Genomic DNA, 17,042 nt, shown 5'->3' with positions numbered 1-17,042 from the left:
TTTTTTTTTTTTTTTTTTGAGTTTCAAATATTATGTAATAATTTGAACAATATGTACAATACAAGAAATATAAATAGGTTTCTGCTTTATTTATTTATTTATTATATATAGATGGTATAATATATCTTTGTTCCAAGACATATACGAATCTTTATTTCAATTGTGAGTTTTCTTGAATCTCACCCAGATCTCATTTGATTTCTCTTCTCCTTTATTCATTTCACCCATCGTATTGAAAATAAGATCCCAGTTCTCAAAAGTATTACCAACATCTTCAGCACATTCTGTTAGCTTCTTCATACTCTCTGAAAGTCCACGAAAATAAGTGACCATCTGGGCGCTTAAATCTTTTACTTTATTTGTTTCTTCTACTTCTCTTAATTTTTCTTTGATGAGATCAAGCTTTGCTTGTGAAGCTGGATTATTAACAATCACTTCTTCACTTGTTGTCTTTGACGTGTTTTGTTGTTGTGCTGTTTTATGAGTATGCCTAATTGCATCTCTTTTTGAATATGATCGTTTCATTTAAAAAGAAAGAAGAAGAAAAAAAAGAAAGAATAATAATAATTATAAAAATATTCAAAGAAATTTTTATTCTGTCATTGAAAAAAAAAAAAATCTGACTGATTTGAAAGGAATAAATAGAAGTTTAAGAAAGTTGAAGAGAATATCTTTTATTATTTAAAAAGTACAAAAAGAAAAAGGCAATTTGCTTTATGTTAATTCATTTCATTGCTTGCTAACTATTCCTCTTTACCTAATATATATACTTTTTTTTTTTGCTTTAAATGATAAAGGCTTTATATAGTCATTTTCATTCATTTATTTATTGGTACATTAGTTTATTGTATATTTACATTATTATTCTAATTTAGTAGTCATCGAACTGAACATGTCACGAACTTGCTCTATAGTCATTGTGCCTAAAACATCACCTTTACGCGTTCTTACATTTACAACGCCTTCATCCATTTCCTTTTGTCCTACAACAAAAATAAAATTATATTGTTGGAGTTGAGCTTGACGAATCATTTTATTGAGTCGATCATGAGAATTGTTGACATCAACGAAATAGTGTGCATTATCACTTGTTGTATTTGTGCCCAGGGATAGATGGTCAGCTACTTTTTTAGCATAGTCTGAAAATGGTGTGGCTACAGGAATAACAATACCTTGACGAGGACTCAACCAAAAAGGCCATTTACCTCCTGTATGCTCAATTAAGATGGCCATCATTCGTTCAATGGACCCAAGAATAGCACGATGAACAATCACAGGTGTTTGAGCTTCATCATTTTTATCAATGTATTTTAATCCAAATCGCTGAGGTAATTGAAAATCGAGTTGGATCGTAGCTGTTTGATGAGATTTACCACTTGAATCCTTCACCATAATATCAATTTTAGGTCCATAAAAGGCTCCATCACCTTCCTTAATTGTCCATGGACGTTCACTTTTATTTAAAGCTTGAATCAAGGCTTCTTCAGCATGATTCCATTCTTCGATTGTACCAATGTAATGTGATTTAGGTCTAGTCGATAAAGTTAAATCATAATGCGGGAATTTAAACGCTGAATAAACATGATCTACAAATGATAAACATGAGGTAATTTCTGAAGTAATTTGTTTTTCTGTACAAAAGATGTGAGCATCATCTTGATGAAAACGACGTACTCTTGTCAAGCCTGTTAATGCACCGGAAGCCTCATTTCTAAAATAGTTGATTCATTTATATGTCTAAGTTCTTTTTTTATTTTATTTTTTTTTTCTTTTTCTTTTACATACCTATGAAGAGGACTAAAGTCAGCTAATCGAATAGGAAGATCACGATATGATTTAGGTGTGCTATCAAAGATTAGACAATGACCAGGGCAATTCATAGGCTTTAATCCAAACAACCCTTCATTTGTATCTATGGAATGATCTTTATCATCATGACTATGAGTACAATCATGAGCATGTCCACTTTTGACCATAAACATGTCTTCCATATAATTCTGCCAATGTCCACTTGTTTCCCATAAATCCTTTTTATAAATTAGAGGGGTCATCACTTCTTGATACCCATACCGAGCATATTCTTTTCTTAAAAAATCTTGTAGCTTATGTACAATTCGAGTTCCATGAGGTAGCATGAAGATTGAACCAGGACTAACGGGATGAATCATGAACAATGATTGTGCTTTACCAATAGTTCTATGATCATGTTCAGTTATCTTTGAGACGTCTTTATTTTCTTTTAAAGGAAAAAAAAAAGTTAATTTTTAGACCTCAACTTTTATTGTTTATATATAAATACATATTACCATCTACTTTTGCTTCTGTTGCAATTTTATTTGAGCAAACTCTAGATGTATGAAAGGAACGTGTAATAGGCTGTTTGTGTAGAATAGCATCTAATTATTAGTATTGTAGGATAAATAACAGGAAAAAGTAAAAAAATAAAAAAAAGAATCTTCAGGTTAACTTAATAGTGTTCTTACAAGAATTTAACCTTAAAGTACGTATTAATTGTCGAGAAATCATTATGTAATAAAAAAAATAAATAAATAAAGTAGGGGTAAAGAAGACAATAAATCCCTACGTTTATGTAAGAATATAGCTTTGACCAGTCACAATTTATATAGGATGTATTTATATATTTATTATTACAATATTTTTTCATTATTATTATTATTACTATTTCTTAACAACCTGCACAACATCTTCATCGGCAACCAGATGATTAATACCAACACGCTGAGGATTATGTTTTGTTGATGTTCCCTATAGGAAAAGGATGACATTTAATATTTTTAACAACTAAATTATGACAAATGTATATTTACCCAAACTAAAGCATATCTAAAGTTATCAGCTAAACTTCTGTGAATAGCATGACAAACATGTTCAATAGTAGCACCATTTCTAACAACAAGGCCATCTTCAAAATCAGGGAATTCACCTCTTTTCTTTGTATATACACGCATTAAATTTAATTTTTTCCAAATGCTTTCTACAAGATAATCTAGATTAAGATCTTGTTCACAAGAGACTACAACTGTATCTGGTTGATGTGCTAAACGATCTACTTCCTCTAAACTAATTTGATCAATTTTATTATAACACTATAAAGGATAAAAATGATATGAGATTCTATTTATTTTGCTAGTTTTTTCCCCTCTCCCATCATTGTAGCCTTACATAAAGACATTTAATGTATCTTCTATTTCCAAGAATAACATCAATAAATTGGTCTACAGTGATATCTTCACGAATCATAATATCCGCATTAAAAATTTCTATTTACACTATGTTAGATAAGTGTTCCTTAACAATTGGTTTCTACATACTATAATCATGTAAAATATTATGAACCATCTTTTGATCGATTTTAGTTAATTTAACAGTTGAATTAAAACTGATACCGCCTGCTTTCTTGATTTTAAATGAAACATTTGGGAAACTTTGATTTAAACGAATACCAACTGCTTCCAATTCAGCTTCTAACAAAGGTCTAATATTTTATAATAAATCAGGTTTAATATCCTATGTACATGAATAAACTTACCTTTGTTGTGCTGATTTGGTTGCATCCAACATCATCAAAACAACGTCAGCTGTACGAGCAACAGCAATCACTTGACGACCACGACCTTTACCTTCAGCAGCGCCTTCAATAATACCAGGCAAATCAAGTAATTGAATATTGGCTCCCTTATAAAAGAATTTACCAGGAACACACGTTAAGGTTGTAAATTCATAACCTGCAACAGCTGATTCGGTTGTTGTTAATTTAGAAAGTAAAGTTGATTTACCAACTGAAGGAAACCCAATCATAACTACACGTGCATCACCTGATTTCATTACATCAAAACCTTCACCCTAAAACCAAAAAAATAAAAATAAAAATAAAATAAAATAAAAATCTGAAACTGATCAATATGAAAAAAGACCTCTACTATAATATTAAATGACTAACCTTTTCAGATTTTGTTTTAGAGCCTTCTAAAAGCTGCACACGATATTTAGCTAATTTAGCCTTTAAAAGACCGAGATGGTACTCAGTAGCTAGATGAATATTTAGCTCAATGTCAATTTTAAAGAAAAAAAAAAAATCATGTATATTTTCAAATTCTCATCATATCAGTCTAACCTTTGTTCTTTTGTGTACGCTTAATTTCATTTTCGATATCTTGAATCTTTTCTAGAATACCCATTCTTAATTTATATAAGTTGAATAAGAACAAGAAAAAAAAAAATCGAAAAAAAAAATAACGGATACATCCTTTCGTTTTGAAAGTCACGTAATAATAAGAATTGCTTTTTATCAATTTTTGGTAAAATTTTATTACATGATGATAGCAATTCATGCCATTTTATTTTTTATGTATATAAGTTAATAATAATAATACAATGAATTATCTTTTATTAAGATCTATCCCTCATCTTTTGACGCTTTGACTTTCCTGGTCGTTTAATGCTGCTCTTTTTACCAAAAGACATGCCCTTCTTTGCAGGATTCAAGGGGTTTTGTAAATTTTTATTTTTCTTACCCAGAGAATATTTAGCATCCTAAAGCATACCCTACTTGTTAATATACAATATAGACTCGTTTATATCACTATACCTTTGTATCTCTGGTATAATTCTTTGGTAATCTATCCTGAGTATTAGCATTTGTAGCAGCAGCAAGTCTTTCTGCTTCCTCTAAATCTAAATTAAATTCATCCTCAAGAGTAACTTCTGAACCTTCCTTTTTCTCTATTATATATAAATGAATAAATACATACACACATATACATCAATAAAACTATACACAACATACTTCTTTTTAATATTTTGGCTCGTTCATTTGCTTTTGCCTTTTTACGCTCTTTATCAAATAAGTTCAATCTACGTAAGGCTTCTTCATTTCCATCCTCAGCTTCTGCCACTAATTTTTGTCGCACAGCCTCCATCTGTTGATCGTCTTTCAACATGGGTGCAATAAAGTCCTTCGGCTTGAAGAAGGTTATCTTTCTTCCCGTCTCTTTTTCTTCTTTAACTGCTAATTCACGAGCCAAATAAACTGCTTCTAATGCTTGTCTTTCAAACGCTTGTTCACGTAAAAGATCGTCAAAGACATCAGCTACTTGGAGCGGTTCTTTAGATGTTAATGATAATGTTTCGCTCCAAGGTAAATTTTTTAATTCAATATCCTCTGTAATACGTTCTAAAGCTTGCTTTTTTTATTCCGCACACAAATAAATAAATAAATAAATACATGTATTAGATTAGTTGACAAACATTGAATTATTACTTTATCCATTGCAAACCTCATTATTCACTAAAAGCTTTTGCACAATCACCATATCACCGAATTCATCATCAATGTCATCTTCATCAAGATCTTCTAAACGAATCCATTGAGGTTCTATTTCTTCTTCTTTTGCTGATACATTGGTTGTTAAAGTAGGATCTATTGTAGGATTCTTGGAATCGTTATTGTCTAGTTTAATCTTTTTATGTTGTGGCTCCATTCTCAAGTCGAATATTTATAGAAAAAATAAAATAAACAAGTAAAATAAAAAGGTATCGTTGTGAATGATACTTGGATGGCTTAGCCTTATGTTTTTTTTTATTCGGCATTTCAAAATAAAATAAAATAAAAATGAACTATTTAAACATAAGCATAATGTAGTAGTAGTAGTAAATTCATGCCAACTAGGATAATATGCATATACATATTTACATGTGTGTTATATTGCACCTTTATACATATACATATATATATTAAATTTAAACATGTTGCACTTGAGTTATTAAAAAGGCTATTTGTTCAGCGACATCAGATAATCTTGATTCTTGCTCCCCATGATTTCCTCCAAAGTGACCGCTATCTAAATCCATTTTAAGTAAGACGATGGACTTGTTGTTTTCTTGTTGAGGTGGCATAAAATGTCGAAGTCTTGCTACAAACTTTAAAGGCTGCCAATAAGCTACACGTTGATCCTTCATACCACCCGTAATATACAACGAGGGAAGTTGCTGATGTGTTTGAAATAGGTTCATGTTGATATTTTCGTAAGGTGAATAAGATTTGATAAGATCATAGGCTTTAGGGTTTCTGGAAGGGTTCCCCCATTCAGGATATTCAATCTGAGTTAATGGTAATTTAGGATTTAGCATGGAAGATAATGGATCTACAAAAGGCACTCTTAGAACAAGTGCTTTAAAAAGATCAGGCCTCATATGTAGCATAGCACCCACCAGTAGACCACCTGCACTTGTTCCCATAGCAGTGAGATAGTTAGGCGAGGTTACTTTGTATTTTACTAAATGTTCTGCAACCGATATAAAATCCTTGAAACTATTCATTTTTTTATCAAGTTTACCATCTTCATACCAATCTCTGCCTAACTCTCCACCTCCTCTATAAATAGATATCATCGTTATAAACAAGCATTCCTTTATTATCCATATAACAGTAATACCTAACGTGAGCTAATGCAATGACCCATCCACGTTCTATCAAAGGGAATTGTTCTATTCGGAATCCAACATCAGTAGATGTACCATAAGCGCCATAAGATTTCATTAATACAGGATTTCTAAAAGCAAAAAAAAAAAAAAAAAAAAAAAAAAAAAAAAAAAAAAAACCGATAAATAAACTTTATCTTTTCTTTTTTTACATACATAGTATGTAGTAATAGTATTCACCTTCCATTTAATATAATATTTTTTTGATGTATCAATGTCACTGGGATTTGTTTATCATCATGTGATTTAACATGAATTTGACTACAGGTATATTTTGATCTATCAAATTCTATTATCCTTATATATCAGTTGTCATATCATTTCTATACACGCATATACACTTACTTTGAATAAGTTGGACTCTAATAGGGCTTAATGTATGAGTCGACATATTGTATTCATACGTAGATTCATGCATAAATGGGGAAGTGATTGAAAATCGAAATTTATCTGTATTAAAGTCCTACATTTGAAACTAATAAATTTAAAAAAAAGGGATTTTTTTTTTTGTTGTCAATTTTACCAAATTAGTGCCTGGATTTAAAACACAAAATTTCTCTGGTAATTCGAGTTGATGCGTTTTTTTCAGATCAAGATCATAACATAATATCATTGGAAGTCCATCTTTTCGACCATAAATAATGACGTTATTCTTTTTATAAAATAAAATAAAAATATTAGCCCTTCCTTCAATATCATTCATTAGTCATATTTACTTACTTTAAATAAATCAACATCTTCTATTTTCTCAGTAGGCTGCATCGTAATGACATCTTTCCAATTGGACTTTGCTATTGCATTATCAGGTGTTTTTACTAATTTGAAGTTTTTTGCATTATCAGCATTTGTCAATATATAAAATGTGTCCTATTATAAAAAAGATTTGAACTAAAGTAAACGTTTTTTTTTTAAAAAATTGACAACTTTACATTATGATGATCTACGTAATATTCAATGCCTGGTTGACGAGGTTCAACAAGTCGAAGTTGTGGTAATAATTTATTTTCGAATGTATATTTAGCATCTACAACTCTAACTTCAGAAGATGAAAGGGTATTTGAATTAATGGTTATATAATTCTAATAGAATTAAATAAGTGAGAATGATATATTTATATTGATATGTTATAGAGCTACTTTGAGCTACTTTACTCCATCTTTTGAACTTGTAATGTCTACAAATATTGTATCATCTAATTCTTCATAAATAAGTATATCATCTAATTGATTTGTTCCAATTCTATGTGCATAAACCTTTTTTTTTAATATTGTTAGTCATGTTTCTTCCCCTCCTTCCTTCCTTTCTTTTTTTTTTCCTTCTTGTTACCTGAAAAGGCCTTAATTGCTCATTAGGTACAGTATAATAAACAACTTGATTATTTGCCCATACAAAATTAAATACATTTTCCAAGACTTCATTCTATATACATACATTCATATATTTTCAATATTAAAAGTACGTGTATTACTACTGCTCTCTTCTTTTTTTTTTTACCTTCCAATCAGATCTATTATTTAAATCCTTAAAATGTAATTCACCATATTCCATTCCTTCTCTTTCTGTATTATATGCAAAGATTGTATAATCAGGCGAAAGTAGTACTTTGCGTATTGACATATTCATTGATCTTAAAAATCCTGAATTTAATAAAACTTGCTATTATACATTAAATTAAATGAGCCAATTATCTTCTGACAAAAAGATAATGTCTTTTTATTATTATTTACCTCAGATGCATCCATTTCGCCTACTTTCTTTCTTAAATAAACTAAACCATAAGGTGAAGTTGTAGAATAATATTCATAACCATGAGCTACTGTCTTGAGAGGCTCTAATACAGTTGGAATATGTAAACGTTTTTTCATTTCACGTAATATAATTTTATGTAAAAATCGATGCTGATGCATTGTTTGGCGTGTGTATCTTGAAAGAAAACTATTAGTTTTATATCATTTAACACTATTCTTTCTTACTCATTTTCTGATTTTATATATGAACCAAGATGCTATAGAGAAGGCACATATACATAAATATGTTAATTTTCTTTTCTTTTTTTTTTTTCCTTCTTTAACTTTACTTTATTTGATAAATTTTCCATCCATGAAAATAAATCTTCTCGTGGCTTTCCATGATGTATCTGAATATCACTAATTGTTTTGGGAATAGGTGCTTTATGGGCCTTTCTAAATAAAATTTCAAAAGCTTTAAATACGTTTTGCTAATCTTTTTTTTTTTTTTTTTTTTTTTGGCAACCTTACTTTAAAAACACTTTTCGAAGAGACGTAAATAATAATCGAGTCTGGTTATGAGATAGACTATCAAATAGGTAGAGAGGGTTTATTTTTTTTTTATGCTAAATTAGAATATTATTTTATTTTATTCTCTTTAATGTACCTATGGCTGCGAATAATACATTTCGAAATGGCAATCATGTATTTCGTAATTTTGTTTATTTTTTTTATAAGAAAAAGAAAAAAAAAAATAGTTTATCAGGGAGCGGGGAAAGGGGTTGTGGATGTGCACCCCCCCTTTTTATTAATTATTGTAAAGTCACAATGCTTTTATAAAATGAAGGGATGATCAAAAGTGACTCCTTTATTATAAATATTTATATACACGCATATTTATAATGATTATACTATAGTCAACATCTATTCTATAGTAGTCGTGTTTTATTGCTTTTTAAATTTATCAATAAATTCTTGTTTAAAGGTGGATTGAGTTGTCTTTGGAAGAATGATAAATGAAGGTACGCCATTTTTAATAACATATTGATCCAGTGATAAAATCTTGCCCAATGATAGTTTTTTACCAATTTTAATAAGTTTAGGATTTAATCCACGTGTATCTTCGAAATAAACTTCGACGTTATTCACTGTATATTCATGCTTAGAATCCCAAGGTGCTGGCTGTTCAAACATGACTTCTAAATGATCTTGAAAAGTATGTGTCTCGTTGAATGATTGAATATAATCGCTTTCCTTATATTCTGGATATAAAAAGAAGACAGGCCAGTTAATAGTCTGCGTTTCTTCGTCTAATTCAATGTTAGCCTTTTCTCGAACTTCTTTATCTTCTACTTGAATTTTAATATTACGTTCCTTGAATCGTTATATATGTAGTGTATGTATGTAGTGTATGTATGTATGTATTGTATTGTATATATTGTATGTATATTAGCTTGGTTTTTTTCTTTCTTTCTTTCTTCATACTTTATGTCTTGACTTTCTTTTTTCTTTATACATACCTTGAATGCTTTTTCTAGATTTTCCTTTTTCTGACGCTCACGAGCTTCTCTTTCTTCTTGTTGTCTCTTCTTTTCATCCATAATCTTTTTACGATTCATAGCTCGATCACGCATTTCTTTAACAGGTTTATTGTCAGGATCAACAGCTAATGCATGATCGCAACAATCAATTGTTTCTACCAACTTATCTAAAGCAAATAGGGCTTTAGCTGAACGATAGAGGGCTTTGATATTTTTAGGATTGATCTTTAAACATTTTGAGCAATCATTCAAGACTCGTCCATAGTTTTTTAATTCTAAATTACAGGCAGCACGATTGGCTAGACAGGCTTCAATAATACTTTGATCTTTACATTCCGTTTCAATAGCCTTTGTATAATAAGCAATGGCGTCGGGATATTTAGCTTTACCCGCTCTAAAACAATCATTGCCTTGTTCTCTAAAATTTTGTGCAACCTCTTTTTTTTTTTTTTTAAATAAAAAGTAAATCAAAGCTGATATATACATATTTATATACATATATGTGTATGGGAAAAGAAGAAATGGGTTGTTTAATTACCTTCAGGTGTACCGTCATAAACAAGTGATTGAAGTGCAGCTAAACTATCGTTTTCTTCAGCAGGTAATTCACTCATGAAAAGTGGTACTTTGGATAATTCCTCGTCTAAATTATCAAAATCCATGGCGAATTGACTTCTGTGTTTTTTAGGTCCTGCAACAGTAGGTTCATCTTCAATCTTTTGTGTTTCCTCTTTATCGTTTGTTGGTAATGTTTGTTCTGTCATGACTAATGAATGAAAAAGAGGGAAAAAAAAAATAATAATTATAAAAAAAAAATAAGATCGATATATAAACTAAGCCACTACAATGGATGATGAATAATATAATTATGCTATCTCTCCACTAGAAAAAAAAAAGATTCCTAATATTATTTCCCCCCGCATTATCCTTTTTTTTTTCTTTTTTCTTTTCTTTTTTTTTTTGTGGGGGGTGCTTAATATGTATAAAAATCGATTCATACTTTTACTAACAAAGAGTCAACAACAAACTAGTGTTAGGAACAAAGCATTTTCTAAGCCTCTAGTACAAGCATCCTATTATTATTCTTCTTTACGTAGAGTTCGTCAGACAGGTAAATAGTAGAATGATACAACGAAGCTTCAAAAATAAAATGATGACAATCAAGCCGTTAATGTTTTTTTAAAAAAAAAAAAAAAAAAAAAAAAAAAAAAAAAAAAATCACATGTTGTAGGACCACGTAATCGAGTTTTGAATCATGTTGAACAGTTGCGACCTCATAATCCGACTAGCAGTAGTCGAACAGCTCTCGAAAGTATATCCACAGCTCCAAAAATCGCAAAAAAAGATGCCCTCATCCATGAAAAGAACCCCGCAGCAGTAGAAGAAGTAGAAGGGACGACAACCACCACCTTAGTTGAAGTGCCTATAGATAAAGATCATCAAATCGTAAAGCCCAACACATCAGCTGCTTCTCTTCTTACTCAATCAGCGGTCATTGTGGGTCGTGAACTCGAAATGATGAATGTCTTTTTGGGCTATGAACAAGCGAACCGTTATCGTATTATGGATCCACAAGGTACACCTCTTGGATATATTGCAGAGGAAGAAGGGTTTGGTAAATCAATTAGCCGACAACTACTTCGAACTCATCGTAAGATGAATGCTACTATATTGAATCCTGAGGGTCAAGTTATCTTTAAGATTATTCGTCCTTATTCTTTGATTAATAGTCAAATTTTTATTTATACTGACAATGATGAATTGATTGGAGAGGTACAACAACGATGGCATTTACTGCGTAGACAATATGATTTATTTGTAGGGTAATATATACAAATATATATATATATACAACAGTCTTGTTCATTTACCTTCTTTTACGTTTCAGAAAAAAACAATTTGCAACGATCGATACACCTTTCTTAGGTTGGGATTTCGCTTTACGGGATGAACATGGAGGTACTCTTGGTAATGTGAGTCGAAACTTTGTTGGATTTGCAAGAGAGATATTTACAGATACAGGAGAATATGTGCTGCGTATGGATGCAGTGGATGGACATTCACGAGGAATGACGTTGGATGAAAGAGCAGTGACTCTTGCTTGTGCTATTTCCATTGATTTTGATTACTTTTCAAGACATTCGACTCATGGGTAAGTAAAAAAAAAACAAAACAAAAAAATCGAGGAAAAGAAAATGTAAGCTTATTGTATATCTATTTATAAAGGGGAGGAGGATTCTTACCTTTCCCAATGTTTGGAATGGGAGGAGGAGGAGAAGTTGATAATAGTAATGAACAACAAGGAATAGAAACTGAAGCACCACCACCTCCACCTCCACCACCACAACAACAAAATACAAATGAATGGGGGGATCCTTGGTTGACTGATGATGAGGCAGGTGTAAGTAATCCTGATGATGGAGGATTCATGGATGTCTTGAAAGACTTCTTTGACGATCAAGACTAGTTAAAAATAAAAAAGATTGTATTATATGAAAACACACACACTTTTATTTATGATGTAAAAATTCAGGAACAAAAAATCTATATCTGTTATAAAAAATAATAATTAATGAAAGACCTTTCAGCTGCCGTATTTGATGGGAGAAGATAAGTTTTACTATAATCAAAGTATGAGTGAAGAAGTAGTACACTCCATGATGATTATTTTAAATTGCAGCTTATATAAAAAAAAAAATTGTCCTTCTCAAAACAATTCTTTTCGTTTCATAAAAAAAAAAAAAAAATACACACACACACACACACACACACGCATATACAACATGATGAACATTAACAAATATGCTTCCACTACTCGTTTTATAACCCGCTTTCTTCACAAAAGAAATTTTCATGCATTGCCCATTTCAAACCAATTTGTCATTAAGCCCGAAATAAAAGCAGCAATTCAAAACCAAGGACCTGTAGTTGCACTTGAGTCTACTATCATCAGTCATGGTATTGTATAATATATATATTGTATATATATATATATTTATTGGTATTTAATGTGATTCTTCTCAGGTATGCCATATCCTCAAAATGTTGAAACAGCTAAAACAGTAGAAACCATCATTCGAAATCAGGGAGCTATTCCTGCAACCATTGCTTTGTTAGATGGTCGAATTCATATTGGACTCACTGATCAAGAACTTGAATATCTCGGAAAAATAGGTCGAAAAGCACAAAAGACGTCAAGACGTGATTTAGCCATGGTTCTTTCTCAAGTAAGAAAAGAACCTTATATGTATATTCATATATATATATATATATTAAACATTATTTTATGCATTTATATCCATATATAAATATATAGAAAAAGACGGGTGCAACAACAGTAGCAAGTACCATGTTCTTGGCAAGAGCTGCTGGTATACCTATCTTTGTTACAGGTGGTATTGGTGGCGTACATAGAGGAGCAGAACAAAGTAAAAGAATACAGAGAGCTATCTTGTAAACAAAAGGAATTGTATTCACCTTTCTTTTTTCTCTCGCCTTTATTTGAACATATATATATATAGCTTTTGACATTAGTGCAGATTTAATTGAATTAGGCAAGACACCTGTAGCTGTGATTTGTGGAGGCGTTAAAAGTATATTGGATATACAAAAGACATTAGAGTATCTTGAGACTCAAGGAGTTACGGTAACGACCTTGGATAAACAAAGTAAGCGATTTCCTAGTTTTTATACACCTGATAGTGGAATTGATGTAAGTTTGATATCTATTTGTAACACTCTCTTTTTATTATTTACAATGTATACAAATGTATAGAGCCCTTATTATCTGGAGAATACATTAGATGCAGCTAAATCCATTTGTAAGAAGTAGTTTCTTGAAAATACTAACATTATATTAACGGGAATATTTCTCCTTTTTTTTTTTTTCAGTGGCCAATCATCAATTGGGATTAAATAGTGGTATGGTATTTGCTGTCCCTATTCCAAAGGAAGCAGCCGCTGATGCAGCATCTATCCAAACTGCAATCGAGCATGCAATTTCCGAAGCAAGGTAAAGAAAAAAAAAAGGTCTATTACAGCTCTTGGATAATCACTTATTTATAATATAGAGCAAATAATATAACTGGAAAGGAGGAAACACCATTCTTATTAAAACGTATTGCTGAATTGACACAAGGAGAATCCCTTGTAGCAAGTAAATATAACAACAAATACTAATTTGATGACTGAAACTTATGTATATTTTAATAGATATTGAACTTGTCAAAAATAATGCAAGAATTGGGGGTCAAATTGCTGTACATTTATCTCAACTAAAAAAATAGATTATATTATTTTTTCTTCTTCAAGTAAATGAACTACTTCCTTCCATATATTGACGCTCTAAATAAATACAAATAAATACACACACACATTTTATATCTTTTTCTTTTTTAGTGATAATTAACTTACATCTTGGTAAAAATTGACTTTTGCATCAGTATAATTGTGAAGCGCGTGATAGATCTCTACTGATTTGTTATGATTAAATACCTTATCTTCCTTTCTCACTTGATCTGAAAAGGCTTTCGAGACATCAAATGTTTGATGAATAGCATCTTGCAATTCACGCACACGTTCATCAAGCTTTAATACCTTTTCCCGTTTTAATTTTTGAATGTCTGCACCACGTACTTCATTTATTTTGTTTGTGATAAAATCTGTGACGCTATTACTCTGTTGTATCGTCCTTTCACGTTCTATCACGGTATTTTGCAAATAGGCTGATAAATCTTCAAAATCCAACTGCTTTTGGTCTCTTAACTTGAGTACCTCTTGTATTGTATTGTAATAAACCATGGTGTCATGCACTTCAATTTGCCAGTGATGATCCTTGGCTGTTAAATCCTTAAGGTTACTTGTATACGTCTCTAAACCATCTGCAAATATCTTTAAATCATCCTTAAAGCTTGGTTCGATCTCTGCAAGTTCCCTCACACTTGCTGTAAACCTTTCATAATCATGACATAAATCCTCAGTCCGTTTACAAGTCCTTAACAAGGTCTTTTGTAATAAATCAAGGTTTTCGTATATTCTTTCATTCCTTTCTTTCATTTCAACAAATTCAATTTCAGGTTTACGAATTTTCGAAAAGGCGTTCAAGAGAGAATCGCTAATAGTATCTATCATCGTTTCTTGTCCTTCTCGTAAAGCCCTAGCTGATGCATCATTCTATATTATAGTCATATTATATATGATTGTAAATAGTAGATAAATATATAGAAAGATAGAAAATGCTTTTTTTTCTTTTCTTTTCTTTCTTTCAAAAGAAAAAAAAAAGTGTGTGTGTGTGTGTGGGCCTTACGAATTCTGAGGATTCTAAAAACATGGTAAAGACTTCAGAATGACTCAAGATAGGATGTCTTGCAATTCGTTGAATAAATATCTCCAAACTAAGTCTTCTTTTTTCGATAAATTCAGAGCCAAAACGATCTCCTTTTACATATTCTTGAAAGCAAATATTAAAAAATATACATGTCATAAATGATCTTTTTTTTTTTTTTAAGGCTACATTACCTAAACGATGTTTATCAGGTAAAGGAGGAACGAAACATGCAGGAAATTGAGTATACAATACGTTATGAAGCCAAACAAAATCTTGAAATCTTCTACGTACTTGAGCTTTCTATAAGAAGAAGAAGAAGAAAAAAATCGATATATTATTTATTCAGGTTATTTTCTGACTTACGTTAGATACAACTAAATATGAAATAAAAGTGTTTTGTTGTTCTTCTATTTCTTTTTTAGGTTCCAAAATTTGTATTTTTTTATCCAAAATAATAGTATTGTTGTTGTTGTTGTTGTTGTTGTCTTGCAGCAAAACTTTATCTGAAATATCAATGTCGAAATGAGAAGAATCAAATTGATACTAAATGTTATGTCAAGGTTAAACATAATGGTCTCTTTATCATAGTCTTTGTTTCTTTTCTTTTAAAAGAACCCTATACTTACATTTTGAGAAGTTAAAATGGCTGGGTCATCAGCATTATTATTGCTTAAAGGATTTACTAATTCAGTATTATTATTTTCAGTAGAGTCATGTAAAACATCCCATTGTACATTAAATTGTTCATTGGCTGATTCTGTTGTCATTATAACAAAAGAAAATTAGGGTATAAAAAATATATTTATTAATGTATAAAGAAAACAAGCACTTTTTATTATTATTTTTATTATTTTTCTAAAGCATGAAAAAAAAAAAAAATGTGAATTAACTCAGCAACAGAAGAAAAAAGAACTTGACGCACCTCATCCAGCTATATTTTTCTAAACCATATAAAATCATGATAGTCTTTTAAACATTACTTTATTAAATTGGTTCTCACTTTATATATATATATATATATATGTAAGTAAGTAAGTATGTATGTATGTATATGAATGTTAGTAATAAGTTTTCTCCTTCTTTCTTTTTTTTTTTCTATAACAAAAATGCAACAAAGGCAACACCAATAAGTGCTAAAAGAGTGGTGATCATAGTAGGTGTATTTGAAGAAGCGCCACCTTGAGCAAAGATAGAGCCAGGTGATTGAGATTGTCCGGGTGTACCTATTGTGGATGTTCTGGTACCTGTAAAGGTTGAAACAGCAGCAGGACGAATCTCGATAGGGATAGGTAACTTGGTATTAGTAGACTTGTCTAAAAATATAACATGATAATTTCCAGGCTTGACAGAGGATGGAATACTAAAGTTAATCGAGTGTTCATAGTAGGTGGTATTACCCTCACGTTTTACGAAAGCATCTGTCTTGGCTACGTCAGCGGAAATAGCAATAGGCATAGTAGTTGCATTCATAGTACTGACTGCACCCATGGATGTAGACTCCAAATCAATTTGAAGAATGAGTGCTTATGTATGTATGTATATATATATATATATTAGAAGAGGAAGAAAGTCAGTTGTATTATGATTATTACTAGTTTAAATGTGTTAGTATACCTGAACTATCTACGTCTGGAAAGAGACGATAAGTACAAGGTAAGATTTGACCCACAACATAAGGACCATTAGTAACAGGGCTTGTCACATTATAGTTTCGAGTAGGTGCGGTTAATTGAGCTGTTGTAACGTAAATACTAGCAAAAAGACATATAAATGTATTCAACCTCATTCTATGTTATATATAAATAAATAAAAGAAGAAGATAGAGGATGAGAATATTAGAGCTTATATTTGAAAAAAAAAGAAAATGGACATAGGGAGAAAATAAAAAGTAGCCGTAATTTTTTATTTTATTTTTATTTGTACATTTGGATATATATATTTATAAAT

The 17,042-nt window shown here is 30.7% G+C and overlaps 10 protein-coding genes across 10 annotated transcripts; 2 read left to right on the top strand and 8 right to left on the bottom strand.

Annotated features, from left to right (window-relative positions):
* Positions 1–13: 13 nt before the first annotated feature.
* Positions 14–531, bottom strand: BX663DRAFT_510553 (uncharacterized protein). Its single transcript, XM_051527768.1, has one exon. The coding sequence runs from the start codon at positions 523–525 to the stop codon at positions 157–159; it is 369 nt and encodes a 122-aa protein (XP_051382791.1). The 5' UTR covers positions 526–531; the 3' UTR covers positions 14–156.
* A 167-nt stretch (positions 532–698) lies between these two features.
* BX663DRAFT_510552 (threonyl-tRNA synthetase) lies at positions 699–2,506 on the bottom strand. The gene is made up of 4 exons (XM_051527767.1): positions 2,484–2,506; positions 2,307–2,376; positions 1,786–2,236; positions 699–1,711 (listed from the first exon to the last, which is right to left on the bottom strand). The coding sequence occupies exons 3-4, from the start codon at positions 2,166–2,168 to the stop codon at positions 862–864; spliced, it is 1,233 nt and encodes a 410-aa protein (XP_051382790.1). The 5' UTR covers positions 2,169–2,236; positions 2,307–2,376; positions 2,484–2,506; the 3' UTR covers positions 699–861.
* A 173-nt stretch (positions 2,507–2,679) lies between these two features.
* Positions 2,680–4,199, bottom strand: BX663DRAFT_435048 (developmentally-regulated GTP-binding protein 2; the record flags this gene model as incomplete). Its single annotated transcript, XM_051523096.1, has 7 exons — positions 2,680–2,766; positions 2,829–3,107; positions 3,184–3,281; positions 3,333–3,496; positions 3,551–3,864; positions 3,962–4,050; positions 4,136–4,199. 7 exons carry the CDS (start codon positions 4,197–4,199, stop codon positions 2,680–2,682), a joined length of 1,095 nt encoding a protein of 364 aa, XP_051382789.1.
* Positions 4,200–4,268: 69 nt separating this feature from the next.
* Positions 4,269–5,547, bottom strand: BX663DRAFT_510541 (eukaryotic rRNA processing). The gene is made up of 4 exons (XM_051527766.1): positions 5,298–5,547; positions 4,808–5,204; positions 4,610–4,743; positions 4,269–4,554 (listed from the first exon to the last, which is right to left on the bottom strand). Exons 1-4 carry the CDS (start codon positions 5,499–5,501, stop codon positions 4,411–4,413), a joined length of 879 nt encoding a protein of 292 aa, XP_051382788.1. The 5' UTR covers positions 5,502–5,547; the 3' UTR covers positions 4,269–4,410.
* Positions 5,548–5,760: 213 nt separating this feature from the next.
* Positions 5,761–7,757, bottom strand: BX663DRAFT_434853 (prolyl oligopeptidase family-domain-containing protein; the record flags this gene model as incomplete). The annotated part of the gene is made up of 7 exons (XM_051523086.1): positions 5,761–6,331; positions 6,456–6,572; positions 6,831–6,964; positions 7,025–7,153; positions 7,222–7,368; positions 7,431–7,580; positions 7,653–7,757. Coding segments are annotated over 7 exons (1,353 nt in total), but the record flags the coding sequence as incomplete, so codon positions are not given.
* Positions 7,758–8,991: 1,234 nt separating this feature from the next.
* Positions 8,992–10,731, bottom strand: BX663DRAFT_510532 (uncharacterized protein). Its single transcript, XM_051527765.1, has 3 exons — positions 10,308–10,731; positions 9,749–10,206; positions 8,992–9,602 (listed from the first exon to the last, which is right to left on the bottom strand). The coding sequence occupies exons 1-3, from the start codon at positions 10,531–10,533 to the stop codon at positions 9,174–9,176; spliced, it is 1,113 nt and encodes a 370-aa protein (XP_051382786.1). The 5' UTR covers positions 10,534–10,731; the 3' UTR covers positions 8,992–9,173.
* Positions 10,732–10,747: 16 nt separating this feature from the next.
* Positions 10,748–12,513, top strand: BX663DRAFT_510528 (Scramblase-domain-containing protein; the record flags this gene model as incomplete). The annotated part of the gene is made up of 4 exons (XM_051527764.1): positions 10,748–10,880; positions 11,001–11,592; positions 11,658–11,921; positions 11,996–12,513. The coding sequence occupies 4 exons, from the start codon at positions 10,748–10,750 to the stop codon at positions 12,234–12,236; spliced, it is 1,230 nt and encodes a 409-aa protein (XP_051382785.1). The 3' UTR covers positions 12,237–12,513.
* Positions 12,514–12,552: 39 nt separating this feature from the next.
* BX663DRAFT_552192 (Indigoidine synthase A family protein) lies at positions 12,553–14,055 on the top strand (the record flags this gene model as incomplete). The annotated part of the gene is made up of 8 exons (XM_051531350.1): positions 12,553–12,727; positions 12,794–12,996; positions 13,086–13,197; positions 13,291–13,481; positions 13,545–13,590; positions 13,661–13,781; positions 13,840–13,925; positions 13,982–14,055. The coding sequence occupies 8 exons, from the start codon at positions 12,553–12,555 to the stop codon at positions 14,053–14,055; spliced, it is 1,008 nt and encodes a 335-aa protein (XP_051382784.1).
* Positions 13,938–15,924, bottom strand: BX663DRAFT_70320 (uncharacterized protein). Its single transcript, XM_051532291.1, has 6 exons — positions 15,722–15,924; positions 15,459–15,638; positions 15,287–15,395; positions 15,075–15,217; positions 14,183–14,941; positions 13,938–14,113 (listed from the first exon to the last, which is right to left on the bottom strand). Exons 1-6 carry the CDS (start codon positions 15,860–15,862, stop codon positions 14,057–14,059), a joined length of 1,389 nt encoding a protein of 462 aa, XP_051382783.1. The 5' UTR covers positions 15,863–15,924; the 3' UTR covers positions 13,938–14,056.
* Positions 15,925–16,142: 218 nt separating this feature from the next.
* BX663DRAFT_510520 (uncharacterized protein) lies at positions 16,143–16,970 on the bottom strand. The gene is made up of 2 exons (XM_051527763.1): positions 16,710–16,970; positions 16,143–16,618 (listed from the first exon to the last, which is right to left on the bottom strand). Exons 1-2 carry the CDS (start codon positions 16,879–16,881, stop codon positions 16,191–16,193), a joined length of 600 nt encoding a protein of 199 aa, XP_051382782.1. The 5' UTR covers positions 16,882–16,970; the 3' UTR covers positions 16,143–16,190.
* Between the last annotated feature and the right edge of the window lie 72 nt (positions 16,971–17,042).

The sequence above is a fragment of the Cokeromyces recurvatus genome (assembly GCF_025118155.1).
Source record: "Cokeromyces recurvatus strain NRRL 2243 chromosome Unknown BX663scaffold_13, whole genome shotgun sequence".
In the NCBI taxonomy this organism is placed as follows: domain Eukaryota; kingdom Fungi; phylum Mucoromycota; class Mucoromycetes; order Mucorales; family Mucoraceae; genus Cokeromyces; species Cokeromyces recurvatus.
The sequence above is the reverse complement of the archived record's forward strand: the minus strand, read 5'-3'. Positions and strand labels throughout refer to the sequence as shown.